Here is a 24933-nt window from a genome sequence, read left to right as displayed (position 1 = left end):
AAACGCGCGTACTTGCTGAGATTATAAAGGCTCCAGAGTTTTTCGCGACACTGGAAATTCGCGTTCTTATTCCGTATCAGTATACACTGATCGAGGTTTCGAAGCGTGTTTTTACCACTAACCTAATTTTCATTTTTTGCCTGTTTTTACTACATCAGTTGAAAAGCGTTTGACCTGCCATTTTAAATACATTTGTTGACTTGTTTCATTGATTTAGTGCAAACTTGGGTGACTGTAAATAGGCTTATTCTGATTCACTCAAAACTTTATACCTACCTTACCTTACTTTTCCAGTCAGATCCAGGCCAAAGTGTCCTTTGCTGTTCGAAGAAGTCGTCTCCATTCAATTCAATTCAGCTCGCCAGCCATGTCATTTGCGGGGGCCCCGCAGGTCGTCTTCCACTTGATCGAGCCACCTTGCACACTGCGCGCCCCGTCGCCTCGTTCCAATTGGGTCGTTTTTAAGAACCACTTTCACCGGGTTGTTGTCCGACATACTAACGACATGCCCAGCCCGATGAGATGTTCTCCCAGCAGCTGATGCAACTCGTGGTTCATTCGTCTCCGCCATGATCCATCTTCCATCTGCACTCCACCACAAATGGTACGCAGCACCTTACGTTCGAAAACCTTAAGGGCGCGTTGGTCCTCCACGAGCATGGTCCAGGTTTCGTGGCCATAGAGGACTACCGGTCATATAAGTGTTTTGAAGATGGTTAACTTCGTGCGGCGACGGATTTTCTTCGAGCGGAGCGTCCTCCGGAGTCCAAAGTAGGCACGATTTCCTGCAATAAAGCGTCGACGAATTTCTCTGCTGGTGTCGTTGTCAGCAGTCACCAGTGAGCCCAGGTACACGAACTCGTCTACCACCTCGATTTCATCACCGCTAATATGAATTTGTGGCGGGAGGTTTACACTGTCTTCTCTGGAGCCCCTTCCTCTCATGTACTTGGTCTTCGATGCGTTTATGGCCAGTCCAATTCTTCCGGCTTCAGCCTTCAGTCTGATGTACGTCTCCGTTATCTTCTCAAGGGTTCGTGCTACAATATCAATGTCATCGGCGAAGCCAAAGAGCTGAACAGACCTTCTAAAAATCGTGCCACTCGTGTCGATACCAGCCCTACGTATCACACCTTCCAAAGCGATGTTGAATAGCAAGCACCAGTGATGGCATGAACTCGTGCAAAGTTGAACTGAGTAACACTTTTCCAGATTTGAATCCAACTTGAATCTGCTTCCTCTCGATAGTTTGAGTTTTTTGCACCGCACACTCTGATCGATTGAGTTTAAATGCGTGCAATGCATGCAGTGCACGATGTATCCAGCGATGCAGGCGATAATGTAACGCGATGAGTTTTGTTTTTAGATCGAATTTATGCTTTCAAAGGACAATGCAACAAACTGTTGCAGCAGACGCGGCGCGAATTTCATCGCAATTCGATTTTTATGCAATTGTTGTTATGCAGGATTCAAACTCAAATCCAACTCAAGTGTAGTGCACTGTTAGTAGGGCTTACGTGCAAACCGAAAATAAATGTGCAAGCAAGTTTTAAAACTCACTTGGATACGAGTGCAAAGTCACACTGCCTACTCTGGCAAGCACGATAATCCATCACCTTGCCGTAACCCTGTTCGAGATTCGAAGGGACTCGAGAGTGTCCCCGAAACTCGAACTACGCACATCTCCCGATCCATCGGCGACTTGACCAACCGTGTCAGTTTATCCGGAAAACCGTAATCGTGCATGATCTGCCATAGCTGATCTCGAATGATTGTGTCGTATGCCGATTTAAACACGATGAACAAATGATGTGTGGGCACAACGGATTCCTTCTGGTTTAATTCTGGAATTATTCCATCAGCGTAACTTTACCATAAGACACAGATTCACAAAATAGGTTCTTTTTCAAGTCATCATCATTCAAAAAAAAAATTGCAATCATATTTGTCGTTTTGCTACCGGAAGTAGTAAATTTAGTTTTTATTGATTTTTTTCTATTTGTTTTTCACTGTTTTTGCTGTTTGGTTTTTATTCCATACAAATCTGTTGAATGTTGTTTTATCATCGCTTTAGATTGGCGCGGTAATATGTAATTGTTATCTTAGCATTATCTTTTCAAGAAAAAATGAAAAACCTATTCACTGAAACTCTTTTTTTGCTGGCCCCGTGTCTTTCTCAAGGCGTGCCGCGGTACTTATTATTGCATTTTTTTCTACTAGTTTTTTTCATTCGTTTGAGTAAGACGTTAGATAGTTGGTTTCGATAAATTTCGCTTTGCATAAGAGATCGCCCTTGCTAGGTGAATGTTCACGAAGTGCAATCATTTGCCAAAATCTTATCAAAACTAAATAATCTAACACCTAATAGTTGCCTACTATCGGAAAGAATCCTCTATGGTATTTTTAGGTTTTTTTACTGATTTTTTTGTTCGTACCGCTCAACATTTTTCAACCATCCAGCGGACCGGAGTGTTTTCGAAATGGCTCTTTTCCACAAATAAATTCCTTTACGTAAACACAACACAAAACGCGTATGAACATGTGAAAAAAATAAACTTCGTTGCGTGTGGATTATTAAGACTAAAATTTGGGCACAATAGTTTTAATTTGCAGCAAACTGATTGTATCCGGCTTCTGCAAGAAACGGAATACAAGCAGCTTAAAAAAATACTGCCACCCGGGAAGAAATTTTATTTTTTAAAAAGAAAACAAGTTCTGTTTTGTGCATTGTAACGGTTCTGATGTTCGCTTCGCTGAGAGAAGCATGAAAATTTTACGAGCTATGGTAGTAGCTGTGTGCTTCTAGAATTTAGATTTATGGATTATAAATTCTAGAAACACATCAGCCTACAAACGGTGGAGATTCAGTTTCGGTGTGGTTGGCTACGAAGAACCAACGTGTTTAGCCGTTTGTCCTCTTGTCTTCACTAGTAACTACTATAACATTCAAAATGATAAAAACTGGCAGTTGATTGCTAAAATTTTTTTAATTGTTTCTGAATTAAGGTCCTGAGTAGCTGTCGCTCAGTCCGTCAGTCGGTTTGTGTCACGTCATAACATTTCCAAAAAGCACCATTCGATTCATAATGTGAGGGTATTACCGTCCTAAATGCTGGTTTAGTACGCTAAACACGTGATCCCGATGATGTTTATCGAGTCGTTCTTTACTCGTAGTGTTATATGAAAGGAAATGTACAAACGGAATGCATAATCCAAATTCAACGAAGTTTCAACTTGCAAAAGTTTTATATCTTACATATTTGATTCCATCTCTCAACTACTTCTTTGCCTGTATTCTTCTTGTTTCATATACTTTTAAATATTTATCACTATAAAACATTTGAACTGATTTTTTTCACGTCATACAACGAATTTGCAGCAGGCAGCATTCCCATAGATGGCATGCTGGAAACGCACTTGATGGGGTTCCTACTGTGGCCAACGGAATGGTCTAGCCTTGACAAAGTTTCACGAGTCCTTTTTTTCTCTATGCATATTGCACACACACACCCACGAACTGGATGTGTTTTTTTACTAGTTTTTTTACATTTTATTTTTTTTTTAATTTTTGCTCTGTACTTTTGTTAACACTATGTCACTGTTTTTTCAAGAATTACGATTATCTTTACTATTTTACTCGATTTCAAATGGAGCTTAAGCGTATAAACTAATAGTAGAAGCATTTTTGTAATGGTTTTTCTCATCTCAATGTAGAACTGGGTCTAACGAAATAAGTAAGCTAGCAAGTGCGAAGAAATTCATTTACAATTTTTAACTATCGAATATGGTTTTGCTTCAAACTTTTACTTTTAGGGTTCTGATGCATGCTACTCAATGAATAATTTTAATAAAAAAAAAACTTGAGCTTCTTTCATGGTAATAAACTGGAAGGTAACTGAGCCTGATATGAACTTCGTGCATCAATTAAACACAAAGGAACTTGAGTAATTCACAATCTTAGACGTAGAAAACGCGGGAAAATATAAACTATTTTCGGAATTACTGATATGACACGATGTGGGTTGCGGTACAGGAGCAACAGATTCTACCACTGAATGAACATCACACTGCTGTCACGGGAACTTAAACACACTTACACGTAAAAACGGAAGTAAGATCAAACTAAAACACTATTTCCGGTTATGCTTGTTGAACAGTAAACTTGGCTCTCTTAGACGCGGTCGGTGCGACCTCATCGTCGCTGTCATTGCCAGCGACGCTTGCGTATTCGGTAGGCAATCAATCAAGCAGCAGGAGCTCTTTTGGTTCCTCCCAGGGAAAACCATCGCGTCCAAAATGGCCGTATGTGCTAGTACGCTGATAGAAAGGTGTCCTCAGATTAAGATCCCTAGAAGAGGTCATAATATCGTATCAAAACAAATCACAAATCATTGAGTCAGAGTGTCACACTTACTTGACGATTTTTCCGGGACGCAAGTCGAAGTTCTTCTTAACGATGCTCAGCAGCTCCTTCTGACTATATGTGGAAGTTCCATAGTCAAAAACTGTGATCGAAAGTGGCTCCGCAAGACCGATAGCGTATGCTACCTGTACTAAGCAACGCCGACAGATTCCTGCCTTGACCAGCGATTTGGCCACCCAACGGGCAGCGTATGCTGCCGAACGGTCAACTTTGGTGAAATCCTTTCCGGAAAATGCTCCGCCACCATGCGCTCCCCAACCGCCATAAGTGTCAACGATGATCTTTCGACCTGTTAGGCCAGCGTCACCCTAAATAGAAAAAACTAACATTTCAAAAAACCGAAGCATTGCATTCCAAAGGAGCATCTAATACCTGCGGTCCACCGATAATGAACAATCCGCACGGATTAATGTGGAAGATCGTGTTCGAATCCAGATACTTGGCCGGAATGACCTCGCGGATTACTTTGTTCATGATGTTACTGCGTAGATCCTCCAGGGTGATCTTGTCCGAGTGTTGCAGTGAAACGACAATGGTGTGCACCCGCTGCGGAATACACGCACCCGATTCGAATATGTACTCCGCCGTAACCTGGGTCTTCGAGTCCGGTCGGGCCCACCAGAAGTCCCCGCTGCGGCGCAATTCGGCGATTTTTTCATTCAACCGATGTGCCAGCACCACGGTCAGGGGCATACATTCCTCCGTTTCGTCGGTAGCATAACCGAACATCAGTCCCTGGTGAATTTTTTTGTTTTGTTTAAATGAATTCAACTCGGAGATAATAGGGTATGTTTTTAGAAGCAGAGAAAGCAAAGCAAATATTACATGGATGGGGATTAGGTGCATTTGGCAAGTCATGGTTATTTTTCATTCAATCGTGGAGAAATAGCACTGATTACAGTAACGCGTGACTGTTGGTTGCGAACAATCCTCAATTACAGCGAGCCTCTTCCCTCTTATCACTTTTAATTTGAGGGTCAGATTTGCTTCTATCGGAGTATTCGACTCGGACACGATTTTTATTCATGTCGGGGTTTTCTGCATTTTTTGGAAATGGATTATTTTGCATTGCGAAACTAAAACAAATACAGAACCGATATTGTATTTTTTTTCTTTACAATTCATTGTAAAGTTCAAGCATTAGCATAAGTTTGTTCTTATGAGAGGTTAGATTCAAACTTTGATAGGTGCACGGAGTCTTCCGTTCAAAAAACACTAAAATTAACAGTTTTTGCCGATTTATCTATGATATTCTCTGAAACATAACATTAATTTCCCAGATATTTCTAAGCATTCAGTACAGAAAAGCGCATCGTATATGAGCGCAATTCTGGAACCATGCTTTCTGAATTTTGACCCTCTAGTCTAGTAGGTATTTGGATTTTACATGATTCACGAACTTTCTAACGATCTTCTTTGACAGTCATCAGTTTACATTAAGCATGTGATAGCGTGAATATGTACTGATCCACTGTCCGAATTTAATCAGGAAATTGTCCAATTCCGTACCAGCAGAAACATCTCCAGGCCATGGTATTTCCAACTCCATGTTTGTATGTTTTTAATGTGTACTGTGGTTTGAAGGCAGAGTCCATTAAGCGGTGAATTTTCCATCGAATCCAATCAAACATACTTTTGCTTCATCAAACCAGAGAACATTCTTAGCACATTCGGGTCCAATCTAGATGTTATTTAGCGTATTTCTACCGAGCTGGTGTGAGCATAGGAATATTTGTTGGACCCGTACAGGAAAGCTGCTTACATCAAGCCGATATTGAATGGTTTTGAAATTCATAGGCAAACTCAGCTTATCTCTAAACTTCGATGCTGCCTTAAATGTATAATTATTAGAAAACCGCTTGATATGATCTCTAGTTGTGGCTTTTCAGGGACGTTAAGTTGCCAGGCCAGGAAAAGTTATTAATCTTACAAGAAAGACAGCCATTTTCCGTTGGGTTTTATCTTACTTGGTCATCTGTTTATATTTTCGTTTTAGTACTCTTTTTCGACCATCATTTTTTTATAATTCTGCAGTGTTGAGCATTTGAAAACCGAAAAAAAACATCATACCGTAAACTTTTTTTTCTACAACAAATTTTTGAATTCACTACAATGCACTTCAGGATTTTTATATAGTTACTAGCAATTTTAATCTTTTTGACACCGTGTAGCAGATGTTTCCCACGGTTATTGCATTATCTACGTGATAATAAATGAGCGGTGGAAGGCGAGGTACAATGCATTTATTTATCTTTTATTATCAGCCACAAGCTGGCATAATAATAAGTCACACGATAGATGGGAGTTTTCGTTAATATTATCTGTACCAGTAAAAAACGTGACAATATTTGAACAGCTTTGAATCTCTAAGGAAGTCAATCTGCTATAAATTACGCTAGCGTTTTTTATCAATATCAATGCAGATCACGTTCGAAATTTACCTTTGCAAAAACATAACTCGAAAAAATAGAACACAACTCAAACTGCGTCGAACTAGCAGTCGCCTGATTATGCGGTCAAATTTATGATTATTATTTTTCGCCTTTGCCACTCACGTCAACAGTCTGTGTTTCCTAGAACTGATAACTGCTATTACGTTCTAAGACAAAATTGTTTCATGTAATCGAAAAAAAAGCTGCTGGGGGTTCTTCCCTCTACCACATTGATAGTCGCAACGCAAATAATTCAATTCGCCTAGCAGTGTAAGCTTACTGTTTAAGCACAAAATAACCTCCAGTGTTTGTTCGCAACCAATTCCCAAAAACCCAAACCAGCGAAATCATTATTGTTTTTTGTTTATTTAGTCTAAAGCCGAAGGTTATTATGAGTAATAACAAGTTATGATATAGCCAAAAAAAAGCATGCATGGAAAGTCCGTCGTCAGTTTGTTTATAAACTTTTCATATCCCGCGGTTGTTATTAGTAAACATGCGATAATCGTTAACTGAACAACCCTACCACCGTGAACCACGCGTCGATTATATAAACTATGTACAAATAAAATGCGAAGACGCCACTAGAAGTTATCCACCTGTTTTTTTTTTAATTCTATACTTCTTTAGCTACTTCTGGACCTAATCGAGATAACCCACGAGCGCCAAATGACGGTATACAGTACATAATATTGATAGACTATTCGTGCACCCAAGAGAAATGGAAGAGCTTAACAAAAAAAAAATTTAAAAAAACAGACATGATAATCTATATTAGCCTAACCTGATCTCCGGCGCCGACTTCCTCTTCGGACCGATTAACATGCACTCCGGCCGCAATGTTTGGTGATTGTTGATCCAGTGCAAGCAGTACATTACATGTCTTGTAATCGAATCCTGTTTTTTTGTTTGGTTGAAATTAATGAATATTACGATATCCCCGTTCGCATGCGATGGAAGTAAAGAAAAACGTGCAAATACAATTCGTCAATATGGGTATCACTTTGATCTCGTGCGAATGAACGTGAGTTTAAGGGATTTGAATCAGACGGGGAAAACCGAAACCACCTCTCCTAACTCCGCATTGTTTACTGCACTGCTAACCACAATTATGCTGATTCTGTGAACACGTTCGCGTGCCACCAATAAATTTGCAAAGATGTACTACTGAAGAAGCAAATGAGAATCGTACGAGCCAAACAGCTACGGCACGAGTTCTGCTGACTTTGAGAAACCAGACGACACATGTCGAATTCGAACGACACAACAAGAAGACCAGACATGACGTACAAGAATGCCTACCGTTCGAATCTAAGGTCGGTTCCATGAACCGTAAAATGAGACGAAACGAACGCAATATCAGCAGGACCAGAGCATGATTATTGAAGTTAGCTGAAACGGTTGCTAGGTAGTTCTTATAAGTCGCTGGAAATGTAAAAGTAGACGGCTTGTATTTCCTGTATAAAACGCTGATTTGTCCGACTGGAAGTAATCTACACATTTTTTTTATTATCCGAGCTGTCTCTTTTTCTCACCATTAGGCACTGCCATTACGCAAGAAAAGTAGCTTAATCCAGTAAAAGCTGCAAACACGTGCCGACTATGCTACCCACGAGGTTCTCCTATTCCGAAGTGTGTATTGAAATTCAACAGTGTAGGGAAAAAATCAGATTCGCTGGCCCTACTGCGATAACCTTTTCAGACTAAACAACGTCACAGCACCAGAACGAATCCAATAAAGCCAATTTGAAATGTTCAATTTTGAAACCAGACGATTTTGTCATATTACCCATGCAGTATGATCCGCTTCATTACGGTGAAGATACGTGATTTTTAAGGGTGACGTTAATGATTAATGTGATTTAGGTACGACGACTGGCGAATGACAACTCACACAAACACAACGAGCACATCGAAATCAACCCACTAGCTTCTGGCAGTCTGCCCTAGTCCCTTGAAGCCGTAAAATGTACCTGATCACCGGCTCCTACATCGTCCTCGTCGCGATCAATGTGTACTCCCTGGGCGATATTTGGGGACTGCTGCTCTATCGCGATCAACAAATTCAACGTGCGCCAATCGAAGCCTAACAGGAGGACAATGGTAAATTTTGTGGAACATTCTCGCAGCTCAACTCAAAATCTTCATCGAGCTTCATTTGAGAAACATGCTTTAATGAGACGTTTTTTACCTTTGGAGGAGTCATCGTATCCAATGTGTTTCACGGTTTCGCGCACCACCTTCTGATAGTCAACGACGGCCTTTGAAGTAATCTCTCCGCACAGCAAAATCATTCCGGTTTTTGAGATAGTCTCTGTTGAGAATATAAAATGTATCGACAATGTACACAGTTCGAGCTAACTTAACTTACCACATGCTACTTTTGCGTTTGGATCCTGCTTCAAATGTGCATCAAGAATAGCGTCGCTGATCTGGTCGCACATCTTGTCTGTATTAATGAAAAAAATAAACATTTTTTTTAATTTTACCAACCTTAAAACTTCTTAATCATGCTTACTGCTAAGAAGTGGAATAATACTGATAACCGTGTCGGTTTCATTTTTATGTTTCACAAAATGCCAAGTTTAGAAAACTAAGACCTACGTCAATAAAACATATTTTAAAGTGAGCCTTTGTCCAGTCGTTCTAGACAAAAATATGGAAATGAAGCGCAATCAGAGAAGTCATCGCGAAGCGTCACGGAAACACACGCGCGTCGTCGTTCTTTCCCGCTACACTTTGTTCCCGTCATTGATAAACGCTTGAAAAGCATGTCATGCTTCTGTTGTCAACCATTCACGTGATATTCATAAACCCCACAGACATATATTTAGCTTCTAAGCCTTCGTTTGCATATCCATTCAGTCAAATATCCGCAACTGCGCTAAAGCTATAAATAGGCTTTGCTGATTCACCACGTGGTTTTGGGAAAACGCGTTGCTTCCCGGAAGAAAAAAACCTACATCGCTCCAAGATTATTTGCATCACACATTCGCCTCGCAATTCCTTATCAGTAATGCTCTGAATGCTCGCTCAGCGCCAAAGAGCTCTCTGCGGAAGTGTTGCCAGTTCAAATTTACCTGTGTAGTAGTCAAGAACAATGCACGATGGGCCAGAATTTATGAAACGATGACAAAAACCATTCTGATTGTTGGGTTTGTTGTAGAGATGGTCGGGTACGGGTATTTTTACCCGATACCCGTACCCGACGGGTTCGGGTCGGGTTTCGGGTAACGCCAAAAAATATTTTTCGGGTACGGGTAATTTAAAAACCAAGGCTTCGGGTTCGGGTCGGGTACGGGTTTGAAAAATTCTCAACTGGTCGGGTTCGGGTCGGGTACGGGTAATTCGATTTTCGTGCATTATGAGAATTTAATTATTAACTTTTCAAGCCTAGGTGTTTTAGCATTGTCTTGGTCTGGGAAGGAGAAACGGATACGAAACTGTGGGAAAGTCAAATAAATCAGAATGAGTTGTCAATTTGAACCAGGAGAAAAAAGCATCTTTTAGTAGCGGGTATTGTAATAATTTGAAGGTATCGCCTTACTTGATAATATATTCAACGCAAGCATTTTTTTTTGTATTCAGTGTGGTTACCCAAAATATTTTGGTTTATTTTTACGTAGAATAATAAATTTCATAAACTTTCAGTGATAATCCTGCCAGCGTATTTCGATTATTAAATTTGCGCTTTCTGGATTTACGGTGCAAGCCGGCTTTTGAAATTTGAGGAATTGCTTAACCAACTTCTGTTTTATGTAGCGACAATTTTGTAGTTGCACCGGCAACGTCATCACTGTAGAAGGATTTTTGCATTTTACTTGACCGTGGACTTATTCGAAAAATACTTATCATGATAACATCCATACACGCAATAAAATTAATAATATTTTTTGAAACATAATATTTCTGTCCTTTGGTAAGCTACGAGTTTTGATAGTTTGCCGATTTTTTAAGGCATTTTTGTGGTTAAAACGTGTAATATGTGGAATACCTCCTCCGTAATTATTACTTGGGTATCAAAAAAACTGTCGTTTGGTCACAATTTCGAACTATACCTTTCATCACGGTTGAATGTTGATTTTCGTTTTACAAAATAGTGAGGTATAAAATTGTCGAAGTATTGCAACTCTGCGCAAGTCTGCGAAATCGTGTCAAATAAATGTGTGAACAAAAAAAAAGTCTGCGTAAATATATATAAACCTAAAAATCTGAAGAAACTGACTAGAAAAATCTGTGTTTTACAGACAAGTTTGCACATTTAGTATTCCTGATGTTACTAGAAACTTAGTTCGAGTCATGCTCGGGTTACAGCAGGAGGATAGTTGCACGCTATCGAAAAACGAAAAATGTCCGTTTCATCTGTTTCGACCGGTTTTTAGTGTAGTATTCGTTTCTTCCTCCCAGGTCTTGGTTTGCACTATGATCAGGGATGCCGCATGTAAAGAAATATCTGTTTTATACCGAATTTTAGATTCCAGGTTGCTACGATGTGCACATAAAACTCGTCGTTTATTTTAAACTCTACCAGACATGCATTTCTCATCATTCTCCGTGTTGTTCTAGTAGGGTATATTAACATATAGTGGATCCCTTCCATATAGTGGACCACCCGCCAGATTAATTCATTGTATGTGAAAACTCGAGTGATTTTCAGAAAACTTCCATCTGGAAATATCTTGTCCAGTCAGTCTGCATCACAAACACAAATTAATAAAATAAAGGGGTCCACTATAGGTTAATTTATCGTGATCTTCTAGTTGTTTCGATCTGGTTCATTATAAAGTTATTATGAATCTTTCAAAAAAAAATCTAGTGAATTTTCATTGATCTCTCGAAAACAAAATAAAAATTTCCAGCATTTTATATGAATCATACGTATACATACGAAATAAATAATTGAAATCCTTGGAACTCTGGGTCATCACATTCGTTCACATGAACAATCGGATCTAGCCTAACTCCGGCCATCATCTCGAGAAACCACATATGACAATCAGTGCATAAAATGTGCGAGGTAACCAGGTATTTTGAAAAAAAAAATCTAGGACGGGTCGGGTACGGGTCGGGTACCGGCAATTTCGGGGTATTTTTCTTTCGGGTACGGGTCGGGTACGGGTAGTTGGCAAAACAAATTTTCGGGATCGGGTCGGGTACGGGTATTTTAAACAAACCCGACTTCGGGTTCGGGTCGGGTACGGGTTTGAAAATTCTCGATTAGTCGGGTACGGGTAACAAATTTCCCATACCCGACCATCTCTAGTTTGTTGGTAAAGTATTATTTTTTTATCACGGAGTAAAATGCACACATCGATAATGAGACCATGCACTGTAATTCATTTTACTAGTTTATGCAAATTCATCTAATCGCTGTTTTTTCTTAAAATTTTGGAAGAACGACCTGATTACGCCAGCTTCTAACGTTAGTTATAAAAAAAAATGCAATAAAAACTCAATTGATAAGTTAGGAAATGTTTTTATGAAAATTGTTCATCATTCAATTGCTACAAGTGAAAAAAAAACAAACAATTACCAAACATTCTAAATTTCAATCGTCTGTATAAAAGTGTCGCAATCGCTTTTTATATTAAAAATAAGATAACTTTCGATTGCCTCAAAGCGTTGAGTCAACATTTTGAACCCTTTCAAAAAATGTTTACATCCGTATCAAAGGTAATATTATTAGAGTATAAATTCAAAAATTTCATGAATTTGTCAATAACTAGACTCGTTTTAGCACTAGAGCCATTTGAAAAAAAATAGTAGGAGGGTGGTATCCGTGATACGACCGCGTAGTTGACGTAGGACTACAATAGTTTTCTATTTCCCTTTGAGGCTCTGTTTGATTTGAGCTCGTTTTACTTCTAGCACGGTTCGATTTTGGCACACATGTGCCAAAACGAGCGATTATGTCTAAACACATTTCTTAGCCTTCTTGATAATTTAAACAAATTTAAGCTTAACATCCTCCAAAAGGGAGTTATTTTGGTTCTTTATGTTGCCAAAGAGAATGACCGGAATTGGTAAAACGGTTCCTGGAACATGACCGGAACATGTGCCGGTTATATGTATAATGATCATGATCTAAGCATTACTAAGCCTCTAATTATTCGGGTAGTAATATCAAGTATCTAGGACATCAGCCTCAATTCATCAAGCGACACCTCAAACGACTTGAACTAAAACTAGTTCATTGGAGGAAATATCCATGAAAAAACGTTATGAAAAGAGAACCGTTCATTTTTGGCAAATTTTGCCATGTCGTGTTTGGCAAAATCAAACGGCGTCTGTTTTGATTATTTATTTGCAGCACTCTATTTTAAAAGAAAACATGTTCTCTTTAACATTGATGAATATCTTTCATTCTAATACAGTCAATTTTCTTCAATACGCGAAAAGGCAAGCTTCTATACAGACCTAAATTGAGTACGATTTAGTAGAAATTAAACAATATTTATTTGTTGTTATGGCTCACTCTCCAATCACCAAGCGGCAAAGATGTCACATAATAAAATTTCCTTGAAATTACAAGTTCGTGGAAAAAATAACGATAAAAAATTACAGTTTTTGAACCAAAATGTTATTCACAGAAAACTTGAAATGGACATGAGAAAAACAGAGTGTAGAGTTTAAAAATAAACAACGCGATTATCTGTACAATGAGCCTAATTTATATACTCTGCTATCTGCCTCTACCGACACGTACAGAATTCTGCTGTCCCCGGTGGCGCAGCGTATTTTGCGGTACCCGAATAATCATATTGAATTCTGATATTTGCTACTACATATGCGAAACAAGAAGAAGACAATTTAAACGGCAATTCGATTGTATTCCAGATCGCCAAACGATACCTACGCGTTAACCCAACACGCCCCATCGTGCGTCGACAACGGCAATGTAGTCTTAGCTTGGCTCGGTTGCACACAGATGGATATCGAGTTCTACTATACTGATAGACGACGAGTGACCAACCAGCGCTCTATTCATACATTGCTCGGTGCAGTACTGTTGCCTGTGCCAGCATGTTTTCCATCAAGACATCAGTTTCAATAACATTCTGACAGCAGAACGTGAAACTGTCTGATAGTGGAGGTGGTTACGAACTTTCCGAAAAAGCTTCACCTTCAAGACATCAATATAGTCTAGGCTCATAGAAGCAAACGTTAGTTGACCTATTGGGACGGGGGGATTCTGTCAAATTTTTTTTTTTGCCACTGCTATACGGGATATCACAGCAACCAGTTGGTGTCTATTCATGAAGTCTGTGCCAGGGGTGTTCGCATGTGATTGGTACATTGTTCGTGAAAATTCGACCTTGAAACTTTTATTCAATTTTCACAGTTAAACAATGAAATGATAATGATAACTGAGGAATCACAAAATTGTCCATCATTTTATTAATCCAACGACATATTGATTATTGTAATCCATCATGTGGTTACACCAGCATTACCGTTTGAAATCTTTCATTCCAACGTTACACCTTGGTTCTAGTTTCCGCAGAATGTATCTCGATATAGTGCGGTTAGACGTAGTCCTACGTCAAAAAAAAAATTTTTTCCCAATTTTCCCGATATTCCCCTTCTGATCAAAAAATTAAATCCCTGACATTCCCCGATTTTGCAGTTTTTTTTTTAAGATTTTCGCCACTTTGGTTCTTGTCTTCTTATCCAAAATTACAACCGAAGGGCTTGTTAGATCAGCATCGTATGCAGTGTTTGTCTGCCAATTCATCATACAAATAATTGTGTGTCAGGGTTACTTAAATTTCCAGAAACTCCTCGGACAAGTTAGAGAAAAAATAGATAAATCCCGATGAAACGAGGTCGAACAAAACTTTTCGTGCGTCGAGAATAACGCTGAAAGAACAAAAATAAAAACCCCAAATAGTCTTAATTTTAACCCTTTCCTGCTCACGAGGTTATTCAAGATTTCGGGTTAATTCATGCAGAGTACTTTATAAACTAATTAAGAAAAAATATTGTATTTGAAAAAAAAAATAAAATTTAAAATGTTGCTCCAGAGCATTTCTGAGCACAGCAGGGACTTCGAAGCATTTATTTGAAACTATTCCAAAAAGGAAGAAAAACAATGTAGTTTTCGAAGAAAAAATAAGTTATGTATATCTTATGCAATATATAAAAACAGTTTCTCTTCAAGTGCAATATTTTGTTTTGAATATTTTGAACGCCTAAAGTGCGTGAAGCGGTCACGGTGATTACATTGACGTACATTGTGTGTCTCCAAACGCCAACGCTGATATCTAAAGCGAGTTCACGTTGTAATTTTTCATCGTCTGTGTACCCAGCGATACCCTGAGGCACCATAGAAAAATTATTGGAACAAGCGAAAAATATGAAAATTGCATATTTTATGATTCTTTGCACATTGACAATTGTTACACAGACAAAAAGACGCGCCACTCGATGACGATTCCATCGACCAGCAAAATAACGAATAACTTGAAATTTTGCCTAGTGGGCAATAATGCCGCTAGTTTCGCTATAAGCAAGCGTGTACAAAACCGTCAGTAATGCCGCTGGTGTTGATTTAAGCAAGCGTGCACACCCATTAGCAAAGACAAAAACCGTTTTACGTGAATAAGTTAGTAGGCAATAAGCTCACATGGTGGCGCATGAGTGTAACGTTTCGAACAGGTACGAAGATTTTTCAGGATTTTTCTTCGAAGAGGCACGTCTGCTTGTCTGTGATTGTTCTACATTAACAATTGATTTACATTTTTTTTTTATTCTAGAAGAGAATAATGAATGTTGTTGAGAAACGCTTGTCAAAAACACACGTTATTTTTCCATTATAAAATTCAGACTTCACTCTGCAGTTTTCTTTATAACAATTCACACATTGATTCACACTGTCGTTTGATATGCCTACCCTGAAAGTGTATTATAAATGGAACATTTTGCAGAAAAAAAATAATCAAATCAAACTAGTCTCTGTCAAGATATGGTCGTTACAATTGTTGATGCTCTAGAGTCATCATGAGTGGGAAGGGCTCAAGTATCAGGAGGCTGAGCAAAAAACATTTTTACTAAAAATTTATGGTACATTTTCATTGAAAATTAACTATTTTCTCTAAAAAAAAACTTTGCTTTGAGCTTTGACGTATGATTAAAAGAGTACATACACTAAAGTCGCTTTTTACGCGGGGGATACGTGCCGCGTAAAAAGAAACCGCGCAAATTCCGGATTCCGCGTAAAAAACGCGTTAATTCCGGAATTCGTGTGAATTCCGGAATCCGCGTAAAAAAACGCGTGAATTCCGGAATCTGCGTAAAAAAAACCCGCGTAAATTCTGCAAACCGTGAGGAAAAACCGGAATCTGCGTAAGAAAAAAATACCGCGTAAGTTCCGGAATCTGCGTAAAAAACGCGATTATTCCGGAATCGGCGTAAAAAAAACCGCTTAAAAAACGCGTAAAAGCGACCTCAGTGTATTAAAATTTATCAAATTCGCTTCACTTGCACTTGTAATTTAAACTTGTATTTCCCCGCTAAATTAGTAACACAAAATCAAAGCTTGAAATAGCTTGGATATTTCTCATATGGTAGGGTGGCAATAAAAACCGACTTTTCGAATTTTGCTTAGAAATAGTGTGTAAAAGTTTCGTCTTCCCGAGAAAACCCTCCACCCAAAGTTTCAGCTCAATCGAATCTGAGGAACACGTGCCTCAACAAAGCGGCCAAAGTTTCACTTTTTTATCGATAAGAAAAATGCACAAGTAGGGTAGGTGAGCCAGTTATGGCAAGTGTACCAGTTATGGCTATATCGCATAAGCGCAATGGTACCAGTTATGGCAATAGTCCATTTAAACTCCATAGGCCATAACTGGTTCATGCCATAACTGGTACATTTCTTAGGTATTGCCATAACTGGTACTCCTCCCCTATATGAATTTTTAAATATCGATTTTTTATGCCAAATGTATCAAAAATGCATTAAACGTCGAGATCTTGTTTTATTTTTTTCGAAAAAATCGACTTTCCAGGACTTTAAAAAATTTGCTTAGGAGTAGGGCTCAAAAATTTCGTCTTCTCGAAAATAGTACTCAAAGCGGTTAAAATTTTACTTTTTCGGCTAATAAAGAAAAGCACAGGTAGTAGTATATAAAATTGTCGATATCGAAAAGTTTTTTGATGCCAAATGTCTTTGAAATGCATAAAACGTCGAGATCTGGTGTTACCTAGAAAAAAATCGGAAAAAATCGACTTTCTGGGTAAGGCTGATGCGGGATTTCTACTGTTTGGTTTCATCCGATCGAATACTGTTTTTCACTGGGATTTCAGACTTGCGTTTATATACGTTGCACTTTCTTATCCTGAATGCTGGAAAATATCAGGGAAATTATTGTTATTTTTCAGAGAATATCACAGAAAATCGGGGAATTTAATTTCGAGAACTTTTTCGCCATTTTGAGCCACCAAAATTTGAATCAAGAAAATTTTCCGTAACCATTTGTTCCAAAATGAATTATATCGAGGTGTTAAATCAATTCATAGTAAGTCGGTCATTTGTGAAGAAAAAAAAAAGTAAGTCGGTTCCGAATGAAAGAGACCGTTAGTCATCGTGATCGTACGTCAACCGTTGACTGTGAAACTTGTTTGATTTTATACTATTTCATATAAACTTCTGTAAGTCATTTGGCAACACCAAAAAATAAGCATTGGTGCTTTCCACATAATCAAATCAATAATCATAAAACATGCCTCCTACCAACGAGTTCGGGATATAGTCGCGGCTATATGGATTATCGTTAGATCATGATTTTATTTTTCTAAAAATTCCTCGACTTTTCTATGTTTGTTCCTGTAAACCAGTTCAGTGTTTGAAGCTTTCCAACATCATTGTTAAAAATAGAATAAGCTTTAAGAAGGTTAGTGAACACGAAAAATCATCTTTTGTTCGGATTAAATCAGCACAAAACTCTTATCAAAAATTTCAAAATTGCTTGTTTGAACAATAATAAAGATCACTGTGAAACAATCCTGAATATATTTTTAACAAACCTCGTAGATTGTACTTTTAACAATAAATGAAACAATACAAAACACAATATTATGACCACAGCCCACAGTGTTAGAACTTTGCACCAGAATTGATTTTATCTGGCAGCTCTGCACTCCAGAGTAATGACCGTCCACCAGTACTGGAGGCCAGTGATGCCACATATACAGATTTATCTGCATTTATACAGATTACAGATTTTCTGGAAATAATACAGATTTATACAGATTTTTTTGGTTTTCATGGGGTCGTAAATTAAACTTCTTTTTATAGTTGAAAAATATAAATTAACTCAAATGCGGTGGAGCGTGTCGGAGGTTTTACTATATTCATATGCTACGCATAAAAGTGTGCATGAATGAATCACGGAAAAAATGTTAAACAAGCTATATTGCATTTTTTTTGAGAAGGATATGCCCAGTACATATGCAGATTTTATTTTAAAGATTTTTTAAAATTTTACCAAGGTGATAGGATTTTTTAAGCTCCAAAATACAGATGAAAATGTGGCATCACTGCTGGAGGCGCATATTTTACTTGAATTGCGAAATCGATGGCGCAGTTATCAAAATTAAAGCTTGTCTAGTTACTACCGGCTGATAACTCATTTCATCTACAACGTTGTGTATACTAATTCTAAGCTAAAAATCAAGTCCTACTGGTGATTTTGTCTGGGGTTCGCTTCGCGCAGCCTCATCACAAATGAAGCAGCAGTGCCGACATAAAAATCCCACTTCGCCGCCATTTTTCCCAACCCAAACATTGGAATTTTCCAATTAGAAAAGCATTGTTTAATATTATCCTTTGACAGTGAAATCGGCAAAGAAATCTGCAGCAGAGCAGCTGCACATGCAAATCGTCATTGCGTAACGAGATGCACTTTTTTAAAGATTACAAAAGCACACTTCGCATTTACAAAACCGCGAGGAAACGCAGACTGAAAATAAAATCAAACCATAACCTCGAAACTGTGGGAACAAGGCGCACACCACGAATGGTGCACGCAAGTAGGTATGGGCTAACTTTTTTCACGAAAAATTATTTAAAACTATTGCCACTTACCCGGATGTCCTTCTCCCACAGATTCTGAAGTGAACAGGAACGAGCAACCGTCCTCCATCTCGTAGCCATTGTGACCATTGCTGCTAGTGAATCCGTTTGTCGCTTTTGTCTGCGGCATTTTGTCGATATAATCTAATACTTTGCCTTTAACTTTTTTCTTCTATAAAAACTGCACCAGAATTTCTTCGCCTTTTTCGTTACTGGCTCACGAGCACTTTACGGGACTTTAGTTGCACGGAATGGGTTGATACACAGCGGTGTTTACCGACTTTCGATAGCTCAATTGCACAGACAGAAAAACACGATCTAAGTAGAATAAAGTTTATTTTAAATCATGCAACACTTGCAGCTGAACGCACTTTGGAGTGGACTTTTCTTAATGTCTTATTTAACTTTTATAATTTATAAGCACTCGCGGAGCCTCGCTTCGGCCCGTCTACACTTCGCAAAACTTTGTGGAAAAGAGATCGATTCGAAAGAAAATTCTTGACGGCTAGCCAAAGAGAGCGTTTTCCGCAGAATTCTCTCGCATCACCCGCGTGTTTGAGAGCAAAAGAAGAGAGCGCGTTTAATCGATTCCACCTGCACCGTTATCCAAAAATGCACAAAATTGTAAAAAATATTCAGCAACAAATAGAAACCAAACTGTTAGTAATCTTCTGGCACCTTCTACCCGTCAATAATTTTCGGCGGTGAACTAAAGATGCTTTCTGGTACGTCTGCAATCGCCAACTGATGGTCCGGACGATCCTCAGCGCGAATTTGTATTCGCAAAAGTGCGATTAGCGCACTGATTACCCTGCTAACATTTGAAAGAAAGCGCTGAATAATATTGGCTGTCTTATCTGTTGTTCATTGAGTGTATATTTGCAATTTTTATTTGCGATCTCACTGGGGAAAAGATTCGATTTCGCTCCAAAAATACTTGCGAAATAAAGTAATATTTATGAAGAGAACTCTATTTCGAGCTTTGTTCTTTGTATAAATTGATTCGACATTTTGTGATACAAGAGAAATACCTTTAAACGTGATTGAGTTCATCCCATATTATTAACTGTAGTTCGGCGGAAATGTGAGAAGGACATAGATTCACTGTTAAGTGAACTAGAGTTTTGTATAGTTTTCAATTACAGTCCACATGAAAAGTTCTTTCTTTATTCGGTTTGGGTATTTTCAAGGGTATAGAGATTTGTTCCAGGGTATTGGTTGGAAAATACTCCCTGGAAGAAATTGATAACAGAAGTAATCCATAGCAAACACAACAAACGAATTTTACAAGGTACATGATTGCACTTATCAATTTTTGACGTTATAGTTGTAACCATTTGAGTACTAAAAACCACTAAGCGAAACTTTGCTAAAGTCTCAGACAATTTTTGTCAAATAATGATTCGATCATGATTTTGCATTTTGTCAAGTCATTCAAACTTGTTCTATTTTGATGACAAAAAAAAACTAGCGATACGCGCTGATAAGGTTTAAAACACATCTGTATACACGTGATAGTATAGAGACATTGATCATCCATTTCTAGGGTAGCCACCTGAAACGGATCTCTCACAAATGTATAAGAAGTGTTTTGAACAAACAGTGGAAAATTTACTCCAATCTTTTGAGAATGTGTATCACGAAAGTTGTGATACTGTTATTTTAAAGAATGTATAAAACAAAATAACTTGAAATTACTTATGATTTGTTGATTATAATGAATTATTTAACTAAAGGCCCAGATACACTCACGGCACAATGTCGCCTTCTCCATACAAAATAGAAGGTTTGATCGTAATCACGCCTTCAATTGTGTATTGGGAAGGCGTCATTACGCCGTGTGTGTAACTGGGCATTAAGACTCTTCCTAAAAATTATCTCGTTCGTTTATGCTATGTTTATGTTCAGAAAAATTTCATTTAGATCTTATAAATTCGTTTCAAAAACTGTGTCTAATTGCACTTTCTGCTGAAAATTTTAGATTAAACACGGAAACCTTTCAATTAGGATACAGGATCTAATTTGGTTAAAACTGAAGACTTTAAAACAAAGCGGTTCAAAATCAACAAAAATTTGTTTATTTCCAGAATTATTTGTTGCTGTTGCATTAAAATTACAATAATGATTACAGATGAAATAAAAAAAAAAATTACATACTAGAAAAACAGAAAAACAAATCTTTTTTTTTTATTTTAAATGTTTATGTTTACCCTAAATCAACACTTTTGTTTCTTTAGCGGAAGAACTTTGTCATAGAATTAATCAGTTTTGCGTTAATCAAATAAATGTTTGGCAACCTTGCGTACGGCTTCGCTATCTTCATTTCATCGATTGCTTGATCAACAAACTGTCACAAAATTCAATTTTATCACCAATCAGAATCGACCACCCATCACCACCCTCTGCACACTGTTTTTCACTATTGACACGCGTAGAGCAATATTTTAAATGGTACCTGATGGTACTACGAAAACTGCGGTCACTGTTAGTCAAAACATATTCGCTGTTCCGGTGGAATGGTTTTCGTGTTTCGTAGTTTAATTTGTTCTGCAATTACAAACGAACAGATTCCAGCTGAGTGTACTGCAATAATTGTTTGAATGGATAACTTTTACTAGAAACTTCCAAAATCACTTTTTTGCATTCGCGCTCGTGAGTTATGAATCAGCACCTCAAGGACACGATGAAGACTGGATTCGTCTATTTTCTACTGATTTGCGGATTTCTCTTCACCACATTCTACAATGTGGCTTCGGACGTGCAGATTCCAGCAGCTGGCGATGGAGTTTCCTCTGTTTTGGGTAACGCCGGAAAAAGCCTTTCCGATGCAAATACAACACAAATTGCTGCAGCTATAGGGAACCCAGCACTGGCACCCAAAGAAAACCCGGAGAAGGAAAAGTCAATACCGAAAAATGCAACTACGACCATGTCTCCAGAGAAAAATGCTGTCGAACAAGAGCACTACAGCTCTATGTCGATTTTCTTCGTGCTCTGCGTGATAGCGCTTGGGATTCTGCTAATTCACATGATGTTGCAGACCGGGTTCCAGTATTTACCGGAAAGCATTGTGGTTGTATTCTTGGGAGCTTTGATTGGTTTAATACTGAACAATTCGTCCGTTAAGCATATTGCCAACTGGGAACGGGAAGAGGTGTTTTCTCCGACAGCATTTTTCCTAGTGCTACTGCCGCCCATAATTTTCGAGTCCGGATATAACTTGCACAAGGGCAATTTCTTCCAGAACATTGGATCCATTCTGGTGTTTGCTATTATTGGAACAACCATATCGGCGCTGGTCATCGGATCGGGTGTTTATTTGCTGGGATTGGCGGAGGTAGCGTACAGGTTGAACTTCGTGGAATCGTTCGCCTTCGGGTCGCTCATTTCGGCAGTCGATCCGGTCGCAACGGTGGCAATTTTCCACGCCTTGGATATCGACCCGGTGTTGAACATGTTGGTGTTCGGTGAAAGCATCCTGAATGATGCGATTTCGATTGTGCTCACGACAACCGTAATGCCGATGGTATCTGGGTCGGATGCGGCCGGCAGCTCCGGGACTGGTGAATCGATTATTTCGGCTCTGAACACGTTCTGCTTGATGTTTTTCGCATCCGCCGGCATCGGTGTTGTTTTTGCGCTCATGAGTGCACTTTTGCTGAAGCATGTCGACCTACGGAAGCATCCATCGCTGGAGTTTGGTTTGATGCTGGTCTTCACCTATGCTCCGTACGTGCTGGCCGAGGGAATCCATTTATCGGGTGAGTGCATGATAAGACAATAAGGTTATTATGTTATAATCTTCATGGGTCGATTATAAAATATCGTTCGCAACAGACAATGGTTCTACATCACTCTCTTATTACAGGTATAATGGCGATCCTATTTTGTGGAATCGTAATGTCCCACTACACCCATTTCAACCTATCGACGGTAACGCAAATCACGATGCAACAAACGATGCGCACACTAGCTTTTATTGCGGAAACTTGCGTGTTCGCCTATTTGGGGCTAGCGATCTTCTCCTTCAAGCACCGCTGCGAACTGTCTTTCGTTATCTGGGCCATCGTTCTGTGCTTGATAGGACGGGCATGCAACATATTTCCTCTAGCTTGGCTGGTAAACCGATTCCGCGAGCACAAGATAACCAACAAGATGGCTTTCATCATGTGGTTCTCAGGCCTACGGGGGGCTATTTCGTACGCTCTTTCCCTGCATCTGCAATTCTCGAGCGAAGAAACGCGACACGTTGTTATCACGACAACGCTGATTATTGTCCTATTTACGACGCTGTTTTTCGGTGGTTCAACTATGCCACTGATGAAGTACCTTGCCGAGGGTAAGAAAAGTCGCCGGGCGAGCCGCGCGAGTCGCCTGGGCAAGAAGCGAAAGGAGAAAGCAATTTCGCTCAGTAAAACGCGCGAATGGGGACAGGCTATCGATTCGGAGCATCTGTCGGAGCTCACCGAGGAGGAGGAAGTTAGCTTTACCCAGTCTAAACTGGTCGGTTTTGCGCGGTTGGATAGGAAATATTTTACACCATTTTTTACTAGAAGATTCACACATCAGGTGAGTTATATTGGTATACAATTGTCACACGTTTATTGTAATGTGTCCATCTAACTGTTAGGAATTACACGATTGCAAGAGTCAAATGGCTGATTTGACCAACAAGTGGTACCAGGCGATCCGAATTTCCCCCGATGATTTAGATGAAGAAGACGACGACGAGGACGACGGTGCATCGGTTGCGACATCCGAGCGGTCCACCAACATATTGGTCGAAAATAGCAACGCACGAGGCAAACAACATAAAGCACCATCCAGTGAAGCGAGCTCCCGTCCGATAAAGTCCTGATTCCAGGAGCAATCGCCGGTAGACCCATCTTCGTTGTGCAATACCTCGCTGGACGTGGGAATGGAAGTGTTTTTATAGAACGAACGGGGGCAGTCTTTAAACTACGGAGCGGTGTAAGATTATTCTATCTATATTTATATATTTATTGCCAAGCTGCATAACGATTCGAAAGGAACGCGTGATGTGCTGTTGTGTGTTGTGGAATGGAACGAAACAGTTTAGCTATACAATCAAATTTACCACTCCGAATGGTCCGCTCAATGGACGGGGCCTGATCGATGTCTCACTTTATACCAATATGTAGGTATATTGAGTATTTTTTGATTGGCTCAAAACCAATTGCTAAATACTCCTAACAGTGATAAATAGAATATCGTATACTAGTCCAGTTATCAGTAAGTAATAAATTTTTTATAAATTTGTCATTCCGAAGGGAATAAATTTATAAGGATGCAGCTTAGGGTTTTTCAAACAACCAGAACGCATTGCAAAACAAACATAGATTATGCCCGTAGGCAAGCGTTTTCTTCATCGGTAACTTCGTACAACTGTTCTATCCAATATGTTACATTTGTTTATTGTTGTAATATATGTGTTATGTTGTGACAGAAACTAAGCAAAACAATTTCGTGTCCGAAATTCTTCTGGTGTCATGAACGGTTTACAAAAATATTGAAATCCTTTCGACATCCATTTCATATTTGAACTGAGGCTGAGTAAAATCATAACGTCTGTAGTCCAAACCTCTTAAGATTTGTGCCAGCTCTATTGTTCTATTCAAAACACCAGTTTTACTAACGATTTATTCCAATTAAGAAGTTTATCTAGGTGTTTGTAAAAACTGAATTAATTTATATTTTCTTTTATCCAAAAATTTTGTCTTGACAATTCAATTTAAAAAAAACTTTTAAAAATAAAATTTAATAAATTTTCGGTGATTCATTACAAACACCGAATATTCACACATTGTCAACAATTTCGTATCAAAAACTGCATTTAACGTTTTATTTTTATTTTTATAAAACTTAACTGACAGCAACACGATGAAGCATACGCCTACTAAGACTGGTATTTTACAGTTAATTTGGAACCTTCAGAAAAGTAATTTGAGATTGAGACATGTTTTATTAACAACTGTGTACTTAAT

General features: G+C 38.7%; 2 protein-coding genes across 3 annotated transcripts; one reads left to right on the top strand and one right to left on the bottom strand.

Moving 5' to 3' along the window:
- Window positions 1-1944: 1944 nt before the first annotated feature.
- Window positions 1945-19674, bottom strand: LOC129732567 (S-adenosylmethionine synthase). Of its 2 annotated transcripts, none has more exons than XM_055693539.1 (7): window positions 18941-19674; window positions 9227-9304; window positions 9047-9169; window positions 8829-8941; window positions 4796-5158; window positions 4415-4731; window positions 1945-4348 (listed from the first exon to the last, which is right to left on the bottom strand). In XM_055693539.1, the coding sequence occupies exons 1-7, from the start codon at window positions 19056-19058 to the stop codon at window positions 4240-4242; spliced, it is 1221 nt and encodes a 406-aa protein (XP_055549514.1). In that variant the 5' UTR covers window positions 19059-19674; the 3' UTR covers window positions 1945-4239. The 2 variants fall into 2 exon arrangements, with proteins under 2 accessions (XP_055549514.1, XP_055549513.1); XM_055693538.1 differs by lacking the exon at window positions 8829-8941 and adding an exon at window positions 7640-7752 and having other exon boundaries at window positions 18941-19672.
- Window positions 19675-21292: 1618 nt separating this feature from the next.
- Window positions 21293-24398, top strand: LOC129732565 (sodium/hydrogen exchanger 8). The gene is made up of 3 exons (XM_055693536.1): window positions 21293-22689; window positions 22797-23497; window positions 23559-24398. Exons 1-3 carry the CDS (start codon window positions 21588-21590, stop codon window positions 23784-23786), a joined length of 2031 nt encoding a protein of 676 aa, XP_055549511.1. The 5' UTR covers window positions 21293-21587; the 3' UTR covers window positions 23787-24398.
- Window positions 24399-24933: the final 535 nt, after the last annotated feature.

The sequence above is a fragment of the Wyeomyia smithii genome, chromosome 3 (genome assembly GCF_029784165.1).
Source record: "Wyeomyia smithii strain HCP4-BCI-WySm-NY-G18 chromosome 3, ASM2978416v1, whole genome shotgun sequence".
NCBI classification, from domain to species: Eukaryota; Metazoa; Arthropoda; class Insecta; order Diptera; family Culicidae; genus Wyeomyia; species Wyeomyia smithii.
This window is presented reverse-complemented; position numbering and strand designations above follow the sequence as displayed.